General features: G+C 42.1%; 1 protein-coding gene across 1 annotated transcript in view; it reads left to right on the top strand.

The window, feature by feature from the left end:
- Window positions 1-16,786, top strand: part of LOC122943443 (RING1 and YY1 binding protein) — a 64,141-nt gene extending 47,355 nt beyond the window's left edge. The window contains 3 exon segments of the mRNA XM_044301202.1: window positions 3,717-4,376; window positions 8,982-9,077; window positions 10,040-16,786. Of these exon segments, the coding sequence (XP_044157137.1) occupies window positions 3,717-4,376; window positions 8,982-9,077; window positions 10,040-10,292 (1,009 nt within the window). The 3' untranslated portion in view covers window positions 10,293-16,786.
- Window positions 16,787-22,422: the final 5,636 nt, after the last annotated feature.

Raw genomic sequence — 22,422 nt, 5'->3', positions numbered from 1 at the left:
TCCTTACTTTTGACCCACCATGGTTTGTCTAGTCATAGGTCAATGAACTCTTCCCCTTTAACCTATTGGCATTTTTGATGATTAAGTTTTATTATATCGGCAAGGTACACCGTCCTATTTCTTAGCACTGCACATGATATATTGTTCATCCTTACTAACCAAAATTGCCCTAGGTGATAAATACACGGTTGTAAGAAAGGTAACTTGACCAGCCATGTCCTCTCTGATGAACAAGTCAACTTGGTTCCTTTATATTGCCTAGTTCTCGTCACAGGTCTGACAAGAGCTGAGCCACATATCCTATTAGCATTAATATTGAAGTGCCCGCTATTGCTTAAACATTTTATGGGTTTTCCAAGAGGTCACTAGCGGTGCCTAGATTGGTCGGGCAGATATCGACTGTTGGTGGAGTTGAAATACATTCGTCTGTGGCCAGCTTTGGACATCAACCTCTCTAGAACCCAATCTTTCCTTGGTGGACAGAGTAACATTGCCTAAGTTGTGCCACTCTGCACCAAACTTTTGGCACAAACTAAGCCAGCCGGTGGGTTGTGCAAAGTTAGACAAGAGTCTGAAGCTGTGCCAAATTTATCATCCAGGACATGAACCACTGTGATAAATTTGCCATGTTCTTCAACTGTCTACTCCAGAGCTGGTCATACACATTCGATGTGTGTCGGCCGTGTTGTGCTCAATGTAATATCACAATAGAAATAATGCTTCAACCAAACAAATATGGCTGCTTTCCTTTGTTTAGGTGTCTGGTGCCCTTTATAGGGTTACAAACTTACAAAAACGTTTTATATGTCTTAGAGACGTATCAAAAGTTTAGATCGATAGGGGTCTGAGACCCCACCGATCTTTAGAACAAGAGGAGAGAAGTGCGTGTTTTTTCTCCATGCTGCACAAGATGGGCTCCATAGAAGTCCATGGTCCTGCCTCATTCCATCCTCTGCAGTGAGGAGAGAGAGCGTGATAAATGAGCGCTTCTCTCCCCTCGTTCTAGGGATCGGTGGGGATTTCAGCACTTAGACACCTACTGATCTAAATTTTTGATATGTCTTATGGCATATCAAGTTTTGGAAAATAATAACCCTTTAGAGAAATAGGAACTATACATGTCCACTAGTTTCTCTGGGTTCTTGCACTCCTACATAGGCAGCGTTTTGGAGGGGAGGCACAGGAAAGAGAATGGGAATGGTGGTTGTGGCCATGGTAGTGGTTCATGGTGGCTGCCTTTACTTCATGGGGCCGTGCAGTGAATGGAGGGCGCACCCTTTTCTCTCTCAAAGCACTCCTTGATGTTGTGGCTTCTGCCTGGTGTTAGGTAGATGAGTACAAGGCTGGATGCCCTGACGGTGCAGGCAATGCAACGGTTCGCAGCAGTGCAGGTGTCGGGTGCTAGGTCATAAGTAGGCCTGTGTAGAGTAACAAGTCCCACAAGCTTTACTGAGGTACTCTTGGCAAATAACAGTTGTGAGGAAAAGGTCAGTCTCCAAATTGCACAATCTTTCCAAGGCTGTATAGTCTGTCAAGTCCAGACAACTTCCCAAATTGACCAAAGGCATGCAAATCCATAATATGTACTAAAGTTCCCACAGTGGATGTAGATCTTTCAACAGGTAACTAATCTGTTGTAAAAGTGTGGTGGATGCCAGGGGCCATTAACCCATTCCACAAGCGCAGTCTATAGCCATAAACAAGCGATGCCTTTGCTATCGTGCACAGTCCCGTGTGGCCCTATACCATCTGAATATCTATTCTCTTTCTCTCAGGAGTGTGGCACGTCCTTACCATGATGGAGAACCTCTGTAGAAGGCCTCATACTGCACAGACTCGTGCAGCTCCTAACATTTCAGCTGCCAGGGCTAGACTTACTGGATGATGCAATAAGACTACACAGCTCTTCCCTTGGAGGGGACAGGGTCCAGCCAGCCTCCTGCCAAGAAGGGCACAATAACTAAGCTCTTTTCCCATTTCAGCTCTTGGAATCGCGTTACACAACAGTGGAAATACATTAACCCTTAATAGCAAATGTTAACCCTTGGCAGTGATCCTCCGGGGCACTGCACATATGTTCTCTTTTAGCCAACATGTGGAGGTTTAGACTCTTTCTCTAGGGGCTTTGAATCTCCTGAAACATTAAACCAAGTGAATAAATAGAGTATCCTTAAGGTTAACATCTTGTCTTTTGAAGACTGGTAGATTAAAGAAGGTTTCTGCTCAGCACTCCTAGCGCCAAAACCCCTCAGCATCCAAAGGCGAATAACATTTTCGGGGTTTGTAATAAGTGATCCAATTCTCCAAGATCCATCACCGGTTATACTCGTCCTCCCTTCCTCTCTTCTCACAATTTCAGTCAATAAGTATAAAAATCTGTCACTCCTGAGACAAAATAATCATCCCGACTCCTTGGAGACGAGCGGCAGCACCTATTGTGTATAGTAATGCTGTGCTGCGATGGAGGCACTGCTCGAAACTGACGTGCTTTGAATGGGAGATTAGCTTTGGACGCTTTCGCCTCTTCTCAGACTTAAAGTATCTTCTTTCAATTGTTCCACTGATGGAAAGTAGCACAACGCGGCTGACACTTCTCCGAGCCGCTCCCGCTGTCTGACCGTTAATGTGCTGCCGACCATATCCGTGGAATCTTTTCATTGTCTGAAGAATTGGACTTTGGACACAGAATATATATGTATATTTTTGACGATGAATATATGTTTGTCTATATTTAATTCCTCTAAATGTGAGGAGGGGTATACTGTAGGCAGCCCCCCTCCACACACTCATGAAAGCTCAGTTTGGCCAAGTGTGCAAGTGTTCTCCATGAGTAGAGTGGAATAAAGCCTGCATTAGACAGGCAGATCAGCAAGCGATTCCCTTCCGCCAATCGCTTGCTATCTAGCAGAGGAGACTGCAGCTTTTATGTGCAGCGATCTCCCCTGCAGCATGGGGCGATCACCATACCATCTCTCGTCCCCATACTGTCTAGTGGTTTGCTGTTAGACCGCACAATCAGCCTCTGGCAAGCGCTGTTTTTTTTTTATCGGGCAATCCGACAGCATTATCATACTGCAAGATGATCGCAGTATGGCCACCTAAAACATAAAACCACCTTTAACGTATAAGTACGTACCACTTGGAACCAAACCAGAGTTCGGGAAATGTTTTTTTTTTTTTTTTTTTTTTTTTTACAGTACAAATTAATTTGTGAAGTTATTGGGCGAAGTCTCGCGAAGCAATAACTTCAGCTCATCGGAGCCAATACATTCTAATACTGTACGGAGCTCCCTGTTAGAACGAAGCCGATTAACTCATCCCTAGTTGTGATAAGTTTATCCCCTTTCAGGAACAAAATTGCATTCTAGAGCATTTCTTAACATGAATTTAGGGAGCATATAGGCAATTGTCTATGGGAAAGGTATGCAAGTGGTTTCCCAGGGCTTCAGTTTCTGTAGAAAGGCCACCTGCAGTTTTTGGAGAAAAATGGAGCCTTTACTTCTGGATCATTTGACTTTGTGAGCCTATCGTAGCTTGGGGGGAGCGGTTACTTAATCTTATTGAAGACGTGGTGTTGTATGGAGACTTCTTTTCAGGCAATGCTTCATGGGGGGGAGGATGCAGATGAGCTCAAAATGACCAAAAAATAAAGTAAGATCTGTATCGTTTGCCTTTTTTGAGTATCTAATATTTCCATTTTTTTTAATTCTTTTTAGGAAGCCAAGAATAAACTCCCAATTGGTGGCGCAGCAAGTTGCCCAGCAGTATGCCACCCCGCCACCTCCAAAGAAGGAGAAAAAAGAGAAAATTGAAAAACCCGAAAAGGAGAAATCGGACAGAGAAAAACTAGAAAAGGAAAAGCCGGAAAAGGAGAAACTGGACCGAGAGAAACTGGACAGGGATAAGCTGGACAGAGAAATAATGGAAAAGCTGGACAGAGAAAAAATGGAAAAGCTGGACAGAGAAAAAATGGAAAAGCTGGACAGAGAAAAAATGGAAAAGCTGGACAGAGAAAAAATGGAAAAGCTAGACAGAGAAAAAATGGAAAAGCTAGACAGAGAAAAAATGGAAAAGCTAGACAGAGAAAAAATGGAAAAGCTAGACAGGGAAAAAATTGAAAAGCTAGACAGAGAGAGATTAGATCGTGAGAAGATAGACAGGGAAAAAATGGACCGGGAGAAACTGGAGCGTGAAAGGCTAGACCGTGAGAAGTTAGAAAAGCAAAAGATGGACAGAGAAAAAACAGAGAAGGAGAAGACTGATAAAGAGAAACCTCAAAAAGAACAGAAAGTCGAAAGGGAGAAGCATGAAAAGGAAAAGCCGGAGAGGGAGATTACTCCAAGTGTGGTCAAAAAGACAACTTACAAAAAGACACGGTAGGTGCAAGGCATTATGCAGCCACCAGTATTTGAGTTTCTGAAGCCCACAAAATCTTCTTCAGAACATCTGATGTCATCTGGCACTGCCATTTAAATGTCTCAAAAATGTGGATTTGGTATACATTTACATACACCAAACTGAGTTGGAGGAGGCTTCACAGTGTAGATCAGGCATCCTCAAACTGTGGCCCTCCAGCTGTTGTAAAACTACAACTCCCACAATGCCCTGCTGTAGGCTGATACCTGTAGGCTGTTCGGGCATGCTGGGAGTTGTAGTTTTGCAACAGCTGGAGGGCCGCAGTTTGAGGATGCCTGGTGTAGATGAATATGGTCTTTATCAGGTGGTGGCTGTCGCCCAGTCATACCCTCATGTCTGAACAAAACCTTTCTAGGAGAGATGAACTACATAACGTTTTGTCTGAGTCTACTCTTTCTCATCTTTCTGTGATAGAGTGGTTTCCCCCATACAGGTTCACCACCCAAGGGAATAAAACGTAGCCTAAACTTGGTCATTGATGCTACATGTCCCCCATAGCAGGTTCAGGAGTTACATTGATAGTATGTTCGACCTTGCTCTGAAGATGTTGGTCAGATGTGACATGTGAAAATCTTTTTGAACCTAATAGGCACAAAATTGCTTGAAGGGGTTTTCCAAGAGTTTGTTTTTTTTTTATTTTTTTTTACTGATGACTTATCCTCTGGATAGGTCATCAGTATTTGATCGGCAGGGTTACGACCCCTGGTATCCCCGCCGATAAGCTGTTTGAGAAGACACCGGCAGCTTTCCCTAGAACGTGTAACAACACGTTCATCGGGGACATGGCCTAGGCGCAGTTCAACCCCATTTAAGTTAATGGGGCTGAGCAGTGATACCCATTGGTCATCAGTATCTGATCCATCCAGAGGATAGGTAATCAGTAAAAATATCTTGAAAAAACCTTTTTAACTAACTTCCCTAAAGTAGTCCTTCAACCTAACTCATTAACTTGTCTCATTATCTTGTGTTTATTAATACCAACCAAATAGATGGACATTATTTTGGTTATAATGATCCAGGAACAAGGGTTATATATTACAAAGGGGGTAGAAGGTGTGAGCTGGAATATCTATATTTTTGATCAAATCTATGACCGAGTTCCCGAAAGGAGCCTCCAATGCAGATGTGAACATGCCCTTGCCCTAGATCTACATAGACATGTTTATGTTAAAGCATTGGATGCAAATGAGCTCTTAGCCAATTCTGCCATCAGATTTAAGGCAGCTACCCTATTAGTCAATGTTCGACCCTATAAATAGACAGAACTCTGATATTAAATAAGCTAGTATCTCATCTGCAGACAGCTGTTTCGGAGTGATTGCCCCTCATCTCATTTAGTTAAGCCAGTAATCTCTGCTCTGCACTGTTGAGGAGCAATCACCCCGGAACAGCTGTCTGCAGATGAGATGCTGGCTTATTTAATATCTGTCATGTCTCAAGGTCAAATATTAACTTATAGTATAGCTGCCTTTACATCTGGTGGCATTAGTGGCAGAGCTTATTAAGAGCTCATTTGCATCCCTTTCTTCCCAGAATTCCAAAGGAGCATGTATGGCCTATAAGTTTCCTCACGCAGACTAAGACCCTCTCTCCCCAAGAACTGCCCTAAATTGGCAATAAAGATATATGAATAAATGAATCCACACAGAATGCTAGACCTCAAAACGACATGATTATAAAAAGTGGAGATTCGCTTGAAGGGTCAGAAGGCAGGGAAGGCATATCAATGTTAGGTCATGGTTATCCTCTCCACTAGAGGGGCAATGGTCTGAAATCTAAAGGGAATGTGTCATCAGAAAGTGACCTGCTGTTTAAATCACTTTTTTAGGTTTAACATATTTAAGATCATTTTTGATATTTTTAATTGTCCTTGTTACTTTTTATATTTAAGCTAAACCCCAAAATCCTGCAGTTTTACGCACTGGCCGCCATGTCTAATAATAGGCGCCACTTCTTTGTCTGTACAGATCACTTTACTGCAGTTATCTGCTTCATTCTAATCCTACCTGTAATGATATCACCTCTGTGTATAGATTAGACATGATCCACAATAGGTAATTGTCAAATCTCATCTTCTCTCCTTGCACAATGACCTCTTCACAGGTTACAGAGCATGCCCAGAGAAGTCAATAGGGTCCCCTCCTATCCATTGTGTTTATGGCCCATGGGCAGGGCCGTAACTACCATCGCGGCAGACCATGGGGCCCAGGACAAAAGGGGGCCCAGTTTGGATCATCCCCTCTTCTACTGGGGGTGAAAACTTGGTCAGGACTCTACCCTCTAAAGGAAAAACTTTTAGCAAATAAGGCAGTGGAAAAAAATGTCCCAAGGGTCATTGAAAGCGGTTTAGGCAGAAACCATTCTGTCCTGTGTGGGGCCTAGTTTGATCCTTGCTATGGGGCCCTTACTTCTCTCTGTACGCCACTGCCCATGGGGCTGCAATAAAGCAATTGTTTTTAATGCTGTTAGGAACCTCTCAGGCAAGATGGCCGCCCCCATAATCAAGTTCAGGAAATAGAATAAATCTGCAATCCGAAAATAAAAACAGATTAGAAACAAATTAGATGTGTGTTGCCATCTGGTTTTAACTGGTAGATAACATTTTTGGTGACACATTTCCTTTAACTGCACAGACCACTCTGGTAGGTCTGATGCTGTGTGCCCTGTCCGAGGATAGGCTAAGACAAACGCTGTGCTCTTCTTTTCGGAAAATCCTATGCAGCCTTCTGTAGCTTCTGCATGAATCTGGTAGGCCCCAAAGAGCAAGGGGTAGGAAATAGCAGGGAAATTGTTATTATCCACAGTAGAAGGCCTCCTACAGAGCGGCCTCTTCTGTCACGTACGCGATGAGAGCAGGGAGCGTGCGCGCGCGTTACACGGTTCAGTAACTGGAAGAATTGTGACACTATAATTTTCTCCTTAGTCCCAAATCGCTGCTCGCTTGAATTCTGGTCCTGGTTTATTTAGAAGCTTTTATTAAGGCTGAGAACAGAAAACGGGGCCCCGCTTACATCCCGGACAACAAACATTCAGTTTTCTATAAGTGTAAATTGTGTCATTGTAAACATGGCGGGCCGAGCAGCTGTACGAATTAAGGCGAGGAGTGAAAACCCTTATTGTGCCGAGAATAAAAGTGTCTCTTTGTTTGCGCTCTCGTGTGAGGAACGTTCTGAATTCGGGGCTGAAGAGCCCATAATTACTTTACATTGGGAGGTTTCAATGGCTAATTTACATTCCAAAACAGAGGAGCCGCGGAATTCTGGGAGATATTGGCCACTGGATATTTGTACGCGGACGAGATGGATGCTTTTGTGTGTGCGGAGAATGCGCTTGGCTCGGAGCTTCCTTTTTAAATCTAAAATCACTTCAAAAACTGTCTTTGGGCAACAGCCTAATTGGGATTATTAGTGGTGGGGCTATAAAGGGGAGGATAAAGAAAACGCCCTTAAAGGGGCCTGTCCGGGATTTTATAACTATGTTGAAAGTAACGGAGCCCTCAACGTGTTCACACTTCTTGAAAGCGCTCATCTCATTCTTTTGTCATGACATGTAAAGAATAGACATAGATTAGGAAGACTAAACACTGAAAATGCACACAAAAAAATAAAAAATAAACACTTGCACTTCCTAACTTTTCTCATACTACTAAAAGTTAATAGGTACACTATTTGCATTTAAAGGGATACTGCAAAAAAAAAAATCTAACTGGTATATCTTCTCCAACGCTGTAACATATTGAAATCTAAAGGAAAAAGTATTCTCCGTTTGTCCTGGAGACCTAATTTTTACTGCTGCCCCCTTTGTTGTGAAATATGAAGTTTAGGAAACCTGTTGGGACAATCAACCATATTCTTTTGGTCCCCAGCTAAAGATGGACATCGCCAGGAGGAGACCCCTAGCTGCTCAGTCAGATTTCAAGAACTTTCTGAAAGTCTTGTCTTTTTAGTTCTGGTCAAGGATACGTTTAGTGTCCCTTTTTTTAAGTGGAGTTATTCCCTCAGTGGAAATAATATTTAAAGGATTTATCGGTCAAAAAAAAACAGCTTTTTTTTACTTAACCCATCAGGTAGGTTATAAAAGTATGTTTGGTGGGAGTGAGGAGGGTCTGACCTCCGGCAACTTCAACATTGCCAAGAGCAATTGGCTGAAGATGAAGAGAGCAATTGTCTGGAGAGCAGGGCTAGTAGATGCCTCCCCATAGAGATGATGCTTCCAGTAATCTCTCTGAATCTCCAGCCAAGAACTGGGTTTAGGGACCTAACTTTTATCATTTATTTTAGCATTGGATTATAGAAGGTAGATTTAAAAATGTATGGTCTTGGGTTAGGATAAACAAAATCTGCCTTTTATTGCTATGTGATAGTTTTTTACCTGAGTTGACTTTCTCGCAGTTGATGGGCCATTGGACCAAATGGAACTTCAACGATTATCACGTTTCCTGTGGCGCAGACAGAACCACACCAGTCCGGAAGCCTGTGATTGGCATTGCACAGCTTAGTCATAGCTTGACACAATGGGCATTGACAGATTCTAACTGCACAGTGTTGTTGGTTGTGTCCCCACAGACCAAAGCCGGATATACACAGAAACCCTGAAAATGAAATGAACAGTATTCAGTCCGCAAATGCAACAAAGATCAGTAACTTTAACCACACTTCAAGGTGAGTTGGAGGAACAGTTCAAGTGAAGGTGAAAGGATTGTCCAGAAGCCCTTTAAGAGATCAAAGAAGTCCATCAGCAATAGACATCCATGCCGTGTAGATGGATGTCCAGATCCCACAGTGTGTCATAACAATGCTCAGTGCTAGTCACTACGGTGGCCCAATTGCTTGTGTCAGGGCCCCCAAGAACATGCTTGATGTCTCCAGTCATCCACAAAACAAATGTGCTTCCATGCAGAGATGAGCGAACCTTTTCAGATTTGGCTCATTTCAGGTTTGCCAAATTTCTAACAAAATTTGGTTCAGACACGAATCTATTCTGAACACTGTCCTAAAGAAACAAAAGTAAAGTTGACTAAGGCTACTTTCACACTAGCGTTTTGGCTTTCCATTTGTGAGATCCTAATGCATTCAGAATGGAAAAGGACCCGCTAAGAATGCATCAGTTTGCCTCCGTTCAGTCACCATTCCGCTCTGGAGGCGGACACCTGCAGCGTTTTTCTGTCCGCCATGTGGTGCGGAGCCAAACAAATCCGTCCTGGCACACAATGTAAGTCAATGGGGACGGATCCAATTTCTCTGACACAATCCGGCACAATAGAAAACTGATCCATCCCCCATTGACTTTCAATAGTGTTCAAGACGGATGGCTATAGAAGACATAATGCAACCGGATCCATTCATGACGGATGCATGCAGTTGTATTATTGTAACGGAAGCGTTTTTGCAGATCCATGACGGATCCGCAAATGAACGCTAGTGTGAAAGTAGCCTAAATTCGAAAGGGGTCTATGGGGCACGATGACCCACAGATCCGCTCCTTGTTACTATTGAAAAGTAGAGGCCAACTGATTCCAGTGGATTCAATGTTGTTGTTCTCTCTGGTCTCATTAGGAACATTTTTGAAGGTTACTTAGGTCTGAGAGCAGTAATTCTGTACTTTCTTTTTTTTCTTACCACAGGCCCAGGCTGAAGAACGTGGACAGAAGTACTGCACAGCAGCTCGCAGTAACGGTGGGCAATGTGACCGTAATTATCACAGACTTTAAAGAAAAGACTCGTTCTTCCTCCACCTCGTCCTCCACAGTCACCTCCAGTGCGGGCTCGGAACAGCAGAACCAGAGCGGCTCTGGCTCAGAATTCACAGACAAGGGTTCCTCCCGTTCCTCAACCCCCAAGGGCGATATGTCCGTTGTGAACGACGAGTCTTTCTGAAAGAAACACAAAACATTGCACATACATTGGGCAGAAGAGACTCTGAATCGCGGTCAGGAATTCCCAGTCACCCGCCTGCCCCGTCTTTCTATTCCTGGATTATTATTATTTTTTTTTTATTTTTTTTGTTCAGACTGAATTTGGTTTGTTCCTTTCCTGGACCCTAATGAGTGCTCCTCCCAAGACCACTTCTGCTCATCTTGGGAACCTGGCAACCATCATACCGTCAAGAATTGACCCTTAACAATTGTGTATTCCATTATTTTATAGCATTTCCCGAGCAATCATTTGGTAATTGGATGTGCACCTAAATCTACTTTTTATACAGATCTACTGGTTTTCTTTTTTCCTTTTTTAATTTCTTTTTGTTTATTTTTGGATTTATTTATTGCATTGTCAACTCCTTTATTTGCCGAGTCCTATTTTTTCCCATGTTTTGCCCACCTCCAGCTCCTTTCCTGTAACACAGCATATTATCAATTTTTGTACATCTATATATATATATAAAATATATAAATATATATATAAATAAATGGTTATTTAAAACCGATACATAGAAAAACACTGGTGCTTGATACACTGTGAAGTTAAATTTTGAACACGGGCCCGAAAACTAGATCATTGTCGTGTTTTGGTGCCAGGAATTTGTGTTGGTCAGTATAGGATTGAGGGTGTAAGAAGATGGCGACAATAAAAAGTGTGAACCTTCCGCTTTGTTCCAGCCTCTATACCAACTTGTGTTTCCCATAATTGTCCACTTAGGGCATTGGCGAACTATTACTGTTTATGGCTTTGTGAAAATAGTAGAAGGATGGTTTGTAATAGTCACAAATATGTATGTGAAAAGTTTATAAAGCAACGCAAGATGGTGGTCTTTTCAGTCGATGTACATTTGTACTGTGATTGAGTCAGCCTAGGCTTCCATAGGAATGACAACCCTTGTACACACCATTTGGTGGCATGAGCATCTATTGGGGTTGTAGTGGGATTGCCAGTTTTCCACTTCTGTACCTTTTTTATAGAGTCATGCAATATGTTTCAGAAACTCTGAGTATGATGGGGCCCATGCAAATTTTTAACGTGGTTAGAAATATACCTTTGGGCTTGGCAATAGCAAGAGCACGTCCCAAGAGTGTCCAGAACCTGCGTTGGTGCAATATCAATGAGACAGTTGCCCTTGATTGTTGTTTTCCCATTATATTTCTTCTGGGCCAGATGAATAAATGGGTAATCCATCCAGGAACCTGGGCCCAGGACAACATGGTCAACGACCCCTGGGTCTAATTTGGGTCAGAACAATTCTTCCAATGTATACCAGACCCTATTGTTGCATTGCATTGGGAGATGCCTAGTGGTGGTACAATCTTTTTGTAGCTTGACGCTTGGACCTGTCATCTGTTGCTTGATCCGGTATTTACCCTGCTGATTTGTTGAGGCACAACCCATCATACAGTCATGAAACCAATCTTAGAAAGATAAGATACCAGTGAGTGTATGATGGTTTGCCATCTCACAACAGTTGGTTAAACCACGTTGTCCCCTGTGGACTGGCCAGATTGGCCGTACTGGAAATTCTCTGTACAATATAACCAACCTTTTGATTCTAGTTCTGTTGTCATGATAGGTGATGGCTCCTGAAGACGTACCAAAACTTTATATGTATTTGTGACTATTACATGATGCCTTGAAATTGGTTCCTCTTGCGTTTATTTAGCGGCCACTTCATTTGAAAGTGCCAGTAACCCAATTTATTCCCGTGTCTGTTGGTAGATATGTGACTTTGCAAGGACTAATTATATAGCCGTATCAAGCCACTATAGAACACGAGTTTAACAGAAACCTCAATTCTCAATTTTAAATAAAGGTCACTAGAAGATTAGATGTAGACTGGTTTGTTGGTTGTCATGGACAACGGTGCACTTATGAACCTGGTAACGTAATTAAAATCCTACATCTGGCTATTAGTTGAAAAGACGTAACTACTTGGACGAAGACCTTACATCAATTACTTTAATAGGCTGTTACCTAAATTATTGCATATGCAATGTCTTGGATTCAACCCATCACCTACACAGAATGGAGGGAGTCATTTTGAGGACACATTATTTGGTTTATAAGGCCTCAAGATACTTTACTGTGTGTAGATGACTGGTCCAATAAAAGTCATATTTCAAACTCTTGGCAAATTCCAAAATTGGACAAAGAAAAGGCTTCTTGTAACATTCCAAAAGTATGTACCATGTTCATCATGCTTGTAAGAAGTCTTATGTGAAGATGTTTCCAAAGTGTAGTTTTGTCAGTGGGGAGACCACTCTTGGGTTAGGTTCTAGAGAGGCTTGCTCTGAGAATGGAATTCATTTAGTCACATTTGACTTATTGCATCCACAAAATGGGTGCCACGGTGGTTTTCATTGTAGAGTAACATCTTCTACAGCTTGGCCATCACAGAAATGTTTGTGCCCCAGAATACACTGTCAGTAGAATTCTACTGTACATTTTAAATGCTACGGAAGTTGGGACCCATACGTTTTACTAGGAATCCTGCTTCCGTCATTATGGGCAGTTGTAGACTTACTGACAAAGATTAAAATATATGAGACTTCATAGGAACAATTTTTAACCAATGTAACCTTGGTTTCTGAAAGCCACATCCTCATTGTCCTCTAAGATTTCTAGTCTTAATTGCACTGGACCTTTCTCAGTCTTTGCATAAAAAAACTGTTCTGAAAGATTTCCTTATCTTTCAGCATGGGCTTATGATTTTTTTTATTTTTTTTTACTAGTACTGCTAAGTTTCCTCTATTTCCTTAAGCTCAATATCCAACCTATGACCTTCCAGAAGTCATAGTTGTCCTGACGCTTGTCGTGACCATTTTCTTAAGTTGTATGGATGGGTTTGTCATCAAGAGCTTGTCTGCTTCTTGGGGAGATAAAGAACACAGCTCTATGTTGGTAGAGCCATAAATGGCTGCCCATTGTGGATCTCTGGTTAAGAGTTGGAGTTCTGTAGGAGTTGGAGAGTCATGGGTTGTAGTCCACTGATCTTGAAAGTTCCAGGATTTTTTTTTTGATCAAGTAATGAATTAACATTCCCAGCCTTAAAATGGTGAGCTGAGGTGGGCTGGTGGATAGGTCTAATTTTACCTTCTTTTTTATTTTTATTTTTTCAGTTTGCTTATGCTTTGGGTTTAGGCACCTTTTTAAAATTATATTTTTGTGAATTTTACAAAATGCCTTTTCTGGGTAAGACTTGTGTTTTATGATTTACAGCCTTTACTTTTTGTTTGTATCGCAAGGTAAAACATAACTTAGATATTTTATGGATGTGACTTGCGCTGTGGTAAAAGTCTGAATTCTTGGAGTTACATATTAAACCTATGCGTGTTTCTCTACCATAAATTTTATTTCTGCTCCATGTCAAAAGTCATTATGGTTTTTAATGAAACCGTACACCCTGGTTTAGGACAATCTGCACGTGTGTGCGCGCACGCTGCTAACCCATTGTATCCGTGTCAACCTTGTTGTGATGTATTGGCAAATTCAATTGTCAAGTTTCTTTCTTGTAATGGATATATTGACATTTGATAACATGTGGCCTCAAGAGAATTTGCTTCTGAATTTCCTATACCCAACTGGTTGTTCATCCTAAGATGACTATAATTTATTGGCTTGTGTGATGTTCTGGCAACTTTTTTTCCTCTTAGAGTGGATAAAGATGAATTGTACAAGTTTACCTGTGTTGGTTAAACATGCTACTCAATACATAAATTACGTATACTTTATAGTACCTCTGTCTTAAGGTACTGATATGAACACCTGTTTGGCCATTACTCCAAATTCCCCCGTGCACAAGTAGTGAAATCCAACATACATTATACTTTTACCAGACATCTGCCACCTGGAAAGAGTCGAATACACATTAGATAGTTAACTGGTCCAGCCAAAATCTGTGGATTCATCCATCTTTCATCTAATGTGCATGGGCATCTACAGTGTCCCAGTCTCTTCACAATCAATTAAAGTTAATTTATTGAGAATCATATGACCAGTTCAAGTAGTAGCCTATATTTTCATATTAATTTGATAGCGTGGAGTCACTCATCTACACTTTGGGTCTTTGAGTCCAAGTGGACCACTAATCTACAAGCAAGAGGGTTGTTTTGGGGTTAAGGAGTCCTGTTGTTGGCCACTAGAAAAGTGAAAAGGACCCAGCAAACTCTTAGACTAGGAATATACCGGTAGTTATCTTTGGCCTCAAAGAATTGTCCTCAAGAGTAGAAGGATTTGGATGGACATTCAATTTAACAACCAACATTTTTGTCCAAATTGGACATTAATGAGCTTAAGCCAAGGTTACACGTTGTGTCCACGTTCTTCTTTGGTTTGGATACACCTATGGCTACGTTAGTGGCTCCAGCTGTTGATCCAAACTTCTAGAAGGAACCTAGACGTTGTAGTGATGTGCACAAGCCAAAGAATGTGTGATCTGTTGGTGGAATTTGCCCTAAAGGGGGTGTGCCAACCTGTAGATATTGATGACCTTTCCGCTGGATATAAGAGCATGTGGGTCCACCACCCGGCAACCCCACTGATCAGTTGTTTTTGACAGCTGCTAGCACTTAAAACAAAACAGTAGATGGAGCCAGAAGCAGAAGTCTTGGTCCACTGTGTAGTGGTGTACTGCAGCTCGGCATGACCCCTACACAGTGGACAGTTTCTGCTTCTGGCTCAATCCACTGTTTTCTTTCCAATGCCTACAAAAAAACTGCTGATCGGCAGAGGTGGCACGTTTTCATACCCACAACGATCTGATATTGACGAGTTATGCAGAGGAAAGGTCACCAATATCTACAGACTGTAAACCCTTTTAATAAAGGTGTCCTACATAACTAACCTGCAGTGTATGTAACGACTTGTACAGCTGAATAACCGGTTTATATTCTAAATTGTTTCTTGTGCTGTATATTCTGTAAATGTAGAACATGAAATCTGTTTCCTCAAAAGGAACTCTTTAAAAAAAAAAAAAATCTAAAACATTTTGAGAATTTTCTTCTTCCTTCCCCGGGTTGGTATTCATTTACAGCTGGTAACAGAACCTTGTAATTGTGGGTCAATATGGCCCTAGGAAGGTCCGCTGGCACAGGGCTATACCACAGAGCACAGTGTTTCATTATTATTTTTTTTCTTCAAATATCACACAAAATAGCTATCTTTGTGCAAGTTAAAGCATCACATTATAAAATGGTAAAGCCTTCAAAAATCTTTTTTCTTTTTCCATCAGAACACTTGGTTTGGTCCAAAAATGTCTTTAAAGTTTTCCCGTCGCCTTTGTTCTCCGCATTTAGAGCCACTTCAATTTTCATAACCGCATTTCCCCTAATATTATAATACGTACGGGGTTTGCTTCCACAGTATGGTCTATTAAAGGTCTACTGCAAGCAGAAATGATAGGGTTAAGCCTAGTGCAGGTTCTGCAGGGGCGGGACTTGCTGAAAATGTTTTCAATGCTTGCACCATGTTCTGCCCATGCAGGCCCTGCAGTAGGCATAACATAGTATATCAGTTCTGCCTGGAGTGTTCCTCTAAAATAACCCCAAGATGGAGGTCCTAATACTAGTCTGTCCGTTCACTAAGAATTTGGCCAGTGAACCAAGTTCGTAGTGAGTCGATAGACCGTAGTATCATGCTCGCTTCGGCTATGGGTGCACTTTAAATAATTGACCCCGCTGTGTGTGTTATCACCTGCCTTACTATTTTGTTTCTTTGTCTTTAAGCTTATTGTATCTTAAATTATTGAAAATTTTAATAATTGCTGACTATATAATAAACTTTTTTTCTTTTTTCTTTTGTGTGTGTATGTAACCAAACATGGTTTCAGAGCCAACATTTAGATAGACATTGAAACGTAGAGGTTTTCAATGCACAATCAATTTTGTTGTTATGTACGACTTGTAACCTTTATTTACTGTGTAAAGCTGGTTACATTCTGTCTTTATTACATTTTTTGGGGTATTTTTTTTTTTTCCGCCAAGTCCTATAGAATGCTTGTTTATGTCAGACATGATCTTTGTAAACCTTTTGGCTTGTATTCTGCTTTTGACAGTTCCTACTGTACAGTCTTTGAAGCATCTAGGATTTCTTTTTCAGCCTTCTTAATTTTTTTTTATTTTTTTGTTTTATTTTACGGTATTTTTTTTTTTATATTCATGCTTAAAAGTGTCAGTTGGTGGTTTTTTGTGAAATGGTCAAATTCACAGGTCTTTAAATGTTTTCAGAAAAAAAGATTTTTATTAAACACTGCTTTTTGTCTAGCAAAATAAAAAGATGTTAATATATTACTGTTGCTAGCATGTGCACGGCCGTCCTAGAAGCCTCTTTATCTTTTTTCGTTTTCTTTTTTTTTTCTTTTGTTTTCCCGCTTTAATTAGAAATGTCTATTTATGAATCTCTTGCTTGTAGTTTTTTTTTTCACAAATAAAATAGTAAAAATTTAATTTTAATAGCCACGTTTTATTGAGTTGCATTTCTTACTATTGGGTGGGAAGGGGGAACTGGATTAAAAAAAAAAACAGCTTCAAACATGGGTTTTCTTCAAATAAGCGCCACCTCTGTCCATTGGTTGTGTGTGGTATTGCAACTCTGCTCCACTCAAGTCAATGCGCAATACCACACACAACCTGTGGACAAGGGTGGCACTGTATTGTATTTTATTTTATTTTTTGGAAGAAAGCGCCCATGTTTATCCAAGCTTGAACGAATACTCTACGCTTTGGCGGTCATGTTGCAACCGATGAGAGCCCAGGAAAATTTAAAGCTGTGCTGTGATTGGTTGCTATAAGCAACTAGGTATGTTTTTCAGTTATTTTTGTTTTAATTAAGTTATACCCAGAGCGGGAGATTTTTAAAAATTTATTTAAATAAAATAAACTCATTGCCAAAAGCAACCAATCACAGCAAAGATTTTATTTCTTATAGGTGCTCTTGAAAAATACAAGCTGAGCTGTGATTAGTTGCTATGGGCATATGGCTATAATTGTTTCTAATATCTCTGCTTGCTGTCTGTCCCTAGGAACATCCATGTTTTAACCCCTTGAGTCCCAGTGCTGTACATGTATGGTGGAAGGAGGGGATTTAAATATGGTACCCGCTCGCGAACGCCATAGCCACTGTTTCAAACCGCAGAGGCCTAGGATTAATGTCTGCGACCGGCGATGACTCCGATCGCAGACATTTGACCCTTTTAGATTCCATGGTCAAATTTGACCATGGCATCTAAATGCTGAAAACCCGAAAGCACACGATACGGCTCCCACATATGGCAATTGGGGGAGCCATTCCTTCGCTGTGATGTGCTGGGTCTTTCTGAAGAGCTGTAGTGCCTATAGAAGCCTGCAAGTGGCAGGGCTCCACAGGATAGCAGCAAACCAGGTTTACAATTAGGGTTGAGCGAATTGAAGCATCCGAATTTCAGGGAAAATTCGATTTGCTGCAAAGCCAAATTTCCTCGTGCTTTATGGCAACTAATTGATTTTCTCTGAAATGGCATAAAAAAATAAAAAAAATAACCTCATCCATTTGAGCGTGAAGAGGCTGCCGCGGCCGTCTTGAATGAAGACCCGATGCAACACTGATGCGTGATATTACCACGACAGCAAGTGTAATGACGTCGTCATGCACCGAATGAGATTTCGCATAGGATCTTCAATCAAGATGGCCGCAGCGACCTCTTCACGCTCAAATGGATGAGGTGAGTATTATTTATTTATTTTAACCCCTGAAAGCCCTCATTTTTCATCTCGGATGCCGCGATCAGTGACAAATGTGGCATCTAATGGGTTCAATGACGGGGGGGGGGGACTGCTCAATCTATTGAACTGAAGATGGTATATTCTAGTGTCCTCAGCACTTTGACAGGGCCAGGCAGTGTAAGGCCTCTTTCACACTGGCTTGTACGGCCCGTTGCTCTATTGCGAATCCGCAATACACAGGTGCCGTCCTGTGGGCATTCACTTGAATGGGTCCACAAATCCGGACATGCGGAATGGTGCGGAGCGGAACCCTACGGAAGCACTACGGAGTGCTTCCGTGGGGTTCCGTTCTGCAAAAGATAGAACGGCCGGATCGCGGACCCATTCAAGTGAATGGGTCTGCGATCCGCTGCGGCTGCCCCACGGACTGTGCTCGTGTATTGCGGACCGCATTTTGCGCACCGCACACGCCAGTGTGAAAGAGGCCTAAAAGTGATCACACCTGAACCTGTCAAAGTGCAGAGGATGCGCCAATTGCACACAGAGCTGAGCCTCTAGGTGTAATGACAACGCCCCCGTTGCTCCTAGGGGCTCATTTGCATATATTAAAACCTAATTTTTCTCAGCAATGCGGGCACATATGAACATGGGACCAACACGGATGCCTTCAGCTGCCAAGTGAACATGTAACAGGTCAGCCAGTGTCATAGGGCATCTGTCAGCAGTTTTGTACCTATCTTCAGGATAGGTCATCAGTATCTGATTAGTGGGGGTCTGACACTTGACGCCACTGTCAGTCAAGCTATTTGAAGAGGCCACCTCATACTATACCGAGCACGGCGCCGTATAGTGGCTGTGGTTGCGTCTCGGCCATGTGACCAGTGAAAGTGAAGTCACTGGTCTAGGAAGAGGCCGCAGCACTCTCCAGAACTCTACAGCCTCTTCTAACTGTTGATCGGTGGTCGGACCCCCACCAATCTGATATTGATGACCTATCCTGATACCTTATCAGTTGTGTTGAGCGAAGCGCGCTTCGGACCATAGATCCAAAGTCCCTTCGTTTGAATGCTGTACGGAGACCTGTCTCCGCACAGCATTCAGATGTATGGGCTTCGCGGAGCTGAAATTCGTTATGTCCGAAGTTTGTTGAAACTTCGTTGAATAACTTCGGACTTCTATTATTTAACCATTTCAAAACTGGGATCCAACGTCTGCTTCGGTACCAGCTGGTACCTGGGTACCGAACCGGACTTCGGATCTCAGTTTAAAAAAAGTCAAATATTAATAATAAGTCCAAAGTTATTCAATGACATCTCGCGAGACTTCGGACATAACGAGTTTCACCTCCGCGAAGCCCATACATTTGAATGCCGTACGGAGACTGGACTCCGTACAGCATTCAAACAAAGTCTAGAACAAAGCGACTTCGGATCTACGGTCCGAAGTGCGCTTCGCTCAACACTACTGATCAGTATTCCATTCCTAGAAAACCCCCTTATTGTATTGCATTGCTATGGTGGAGAAAAAAACTGGAAAAAAATAAATAAATCCTTTGCCGGCAGCAGATTGGAGCTTGCTCGTTCCTCCACCGTCTCTGATTTAATCTCGTCTCTAATGTGCCAAGCTGTGAAACACGATCGGTCGCCTACACCCAAAAATGAGAAGAAATGCGTTAAGGCTTACCGGGCCTTTAATTCAATAACCCGCGAAACCTCACGGCATCGGCCCGGAATCCTTTAATCAATACACTTAGCTGCAGTGCAATATGAGCTTATCACAGCAGGTAGCCATTCTGGGGACTGCGGGATCACATGTAGGCCATGAAACGCACACGCCGATCGCTGGTAGTTATTGCCGGGAGCTGTAGAACTTTAATTAGTTTTTTTTTTTTTTTTTTTGAGGTTGAATGAAATTAGAAAACATGGCTGTTTTTCTTCTGGAGAGAGCGTCCGTAGCATTGCAGCTCATCCAGTTCAATGAATTTCAACTGCAATACCAGACACAACCCGCGAAGAGGGGTGGCGCTGTTCATGGAAGAATCATAGAGAATGACTTTAAACTCTAGCGGTCACTTCGCTATGTCATTGGAGCACATAGGAGGTGTACAAGGGGTTGCTGTGGTTTTTGTAATGATCTTAAAGGGGTTTCCTGACTCGTCTGTCTCAGTAAATACTTGTATTCCCCATGTAATCATAATTCTAAAGCATCTTCTCTTAGAACACCATGTTGTGCCGTTCCTCTCTTATTCCTCCTAGAAATTTAGGAAGATATTAACAGCTGGGTGGACACAGTCTCGCACTGACCAATCGGTTCTGCCAGCGTCGGACTATGGAGGGATACACAGCCTTGGACAAGGGGAACGGTAACATCCAATGTATTAATACAGAGGAACGCCACAATGTACAGTTATAAAAACACCTGAAATTGTATCATGTCCAATTTTTTTTGTCACTTCAATAGGAAGCCAATTAACCTATACATGTCTGCATCAAACAAAGGTCCCCCGCTCTACGTTTTTCATTTTTTCATCATTTAAAAAGCTGCATACATAAAATAATACCGCCATACAGTTTGCAAAGAGTATTACCCGATAATGCCTTCATAATAGTGTCATTCGGTGCCCAATAAAAATGCCATATATTACCCACATAAAACAGTCATTCAGTGCCCAATAAAACTGCTCTATAGACATGTTCAATTACTACCGCCAGTTTTCAAAGCATATTAACCTATAGTGCCTTCATAACGCTGCCATATATTACCCACATCATACTGCCAGTCAGTACCTAAATAAACCTGCCCTATAGACATGTCCAAAAAATTCCACCATACAGTTTCCAAAGCATATTAACTTATAGTGCCTTCATAACGCTGCCATATATTACCCACATAATACTGTCATAAGGTGCACAAATAAACCTGCCCTATAGACATGTCCAAATAAAGCCACCATACAGTTTCCAAAGCATATTAACCTATAGTGCCTTCATAACGCTGCCATATATTACCCACATAATACTGTCATAAGGTGCACAAATAAACCTGCCCTATAGACATATCCAAATAATGCCACCATACAGTTTCCAAAGCATATTAACCTATAGTGCCTTCATAACGCTGCCATATATTACCCACATCATACTGCCATTCAGTACCTAAATAAACCTGCCCTATAGACATGTCCAAAAAATTCCACCATACAGTTTCCAAAGCATATTAACTTATAGTGCCTTCATAACGCTGCCATATATTACCCACATAATACTGTCATAAGGTGCACAAATAAACCTGCCCTATAGACATGTCCGAATAAAGCCACCATACAGTTTCCAAAGCATATTAACCTATACTGCCCCCATAACGCTGTGATATCTTGCCCACATAATAACGCCCTTCAATTTACTAATAAAACTGCTATATGGTGTCCAAATAATACCGCCATACCGTGCCTAAACATTCAATTCTCCCATACAGTTTCTAAATCTTACAGCACACAGTACAGCCACACTGCTAGAACTGATAGTAGGGGAAAACGGATTTGTACGCCACTCTCGGGCTGCGTCTGGGGGTCCTGTCTACCCCCCCCCCCCCTAAAATCAGCCTTGAGAGATGCCTGAGGTCTGAACGACTGCAGCAGCTGTAGATTTTTTTTTATTTTTTTTTTCAAGGGGTGTCTATTTCCGAACGTCAGAATTTATGGTTTTCATTCATGGAAATATCCGTTGAATGCGATGCAGATGCGCGCTGACCTTGCCGCTCTTCCTCCGCAGCCACCGGGAATAATTGGGGTGTGATAAGCAGACGCAGCTGACCTCTTATTTCCCTATTAGAAATAAACACCCGTAGAGCGTGTCCTGCGCCGCAACGCGCGCCCTTATTACAGCGATCTCATTTGTATTCCTCCGACACCTGCCTTGATGAAGTGATTTTGGCCGCAGTCCACGGGAAGGCTCTGCCCGCAGCAGAACGGGGCCTCCTGGACTTCATTCATCTTCCTAAATTTACTGTTTACCCTGCATAATTGTCCCCCATCTGCAGGGGGGACTGGTTAACCCTTCGCTGCCTGCAGGCCATGTCTACTCAATATTTAAAATGTCATTTTTCCCAGCCCCCGCGCCCCCCCCCCCCCCACCTGTTCTTCAATTTCCCTGCTTCATTATATATGTACCTACAAGAAATTGGGTCGCCGAGTTCACCCCGATCCTGTTCGGCACGAGACACAAGGTCAATAAGTGTAATTAATTAGAGGCAGCATCTCAGAAGAATTGACTCTCGGAGCTGCAGGAGGCGGTCAATAAATGACTGATCCTTGGGCCGCAATCTTGTAATGTTCTTCAAGGAGAAAACGCAGGTTTACGTGATCTGTGAGATGTAGTCACGGA

This window comes from Bufo gargarizans, chromosome 7 (genome assembly GCF_014858855.1).
Source record: "Bufo gargarizans isolate SCDJY-AF-19 chromosome 7, ASM1485885v1, whole genome shotgun sequence".
Lineage (NCBI taxonomy): Eukaryota > Metazoa > Chordata > Amphibia > Anura > Bufonidae > Bufo > Bufo gargarizans.
This window is presented reverse-complemented; position numbering and strand designations above follow the sequence as displayed.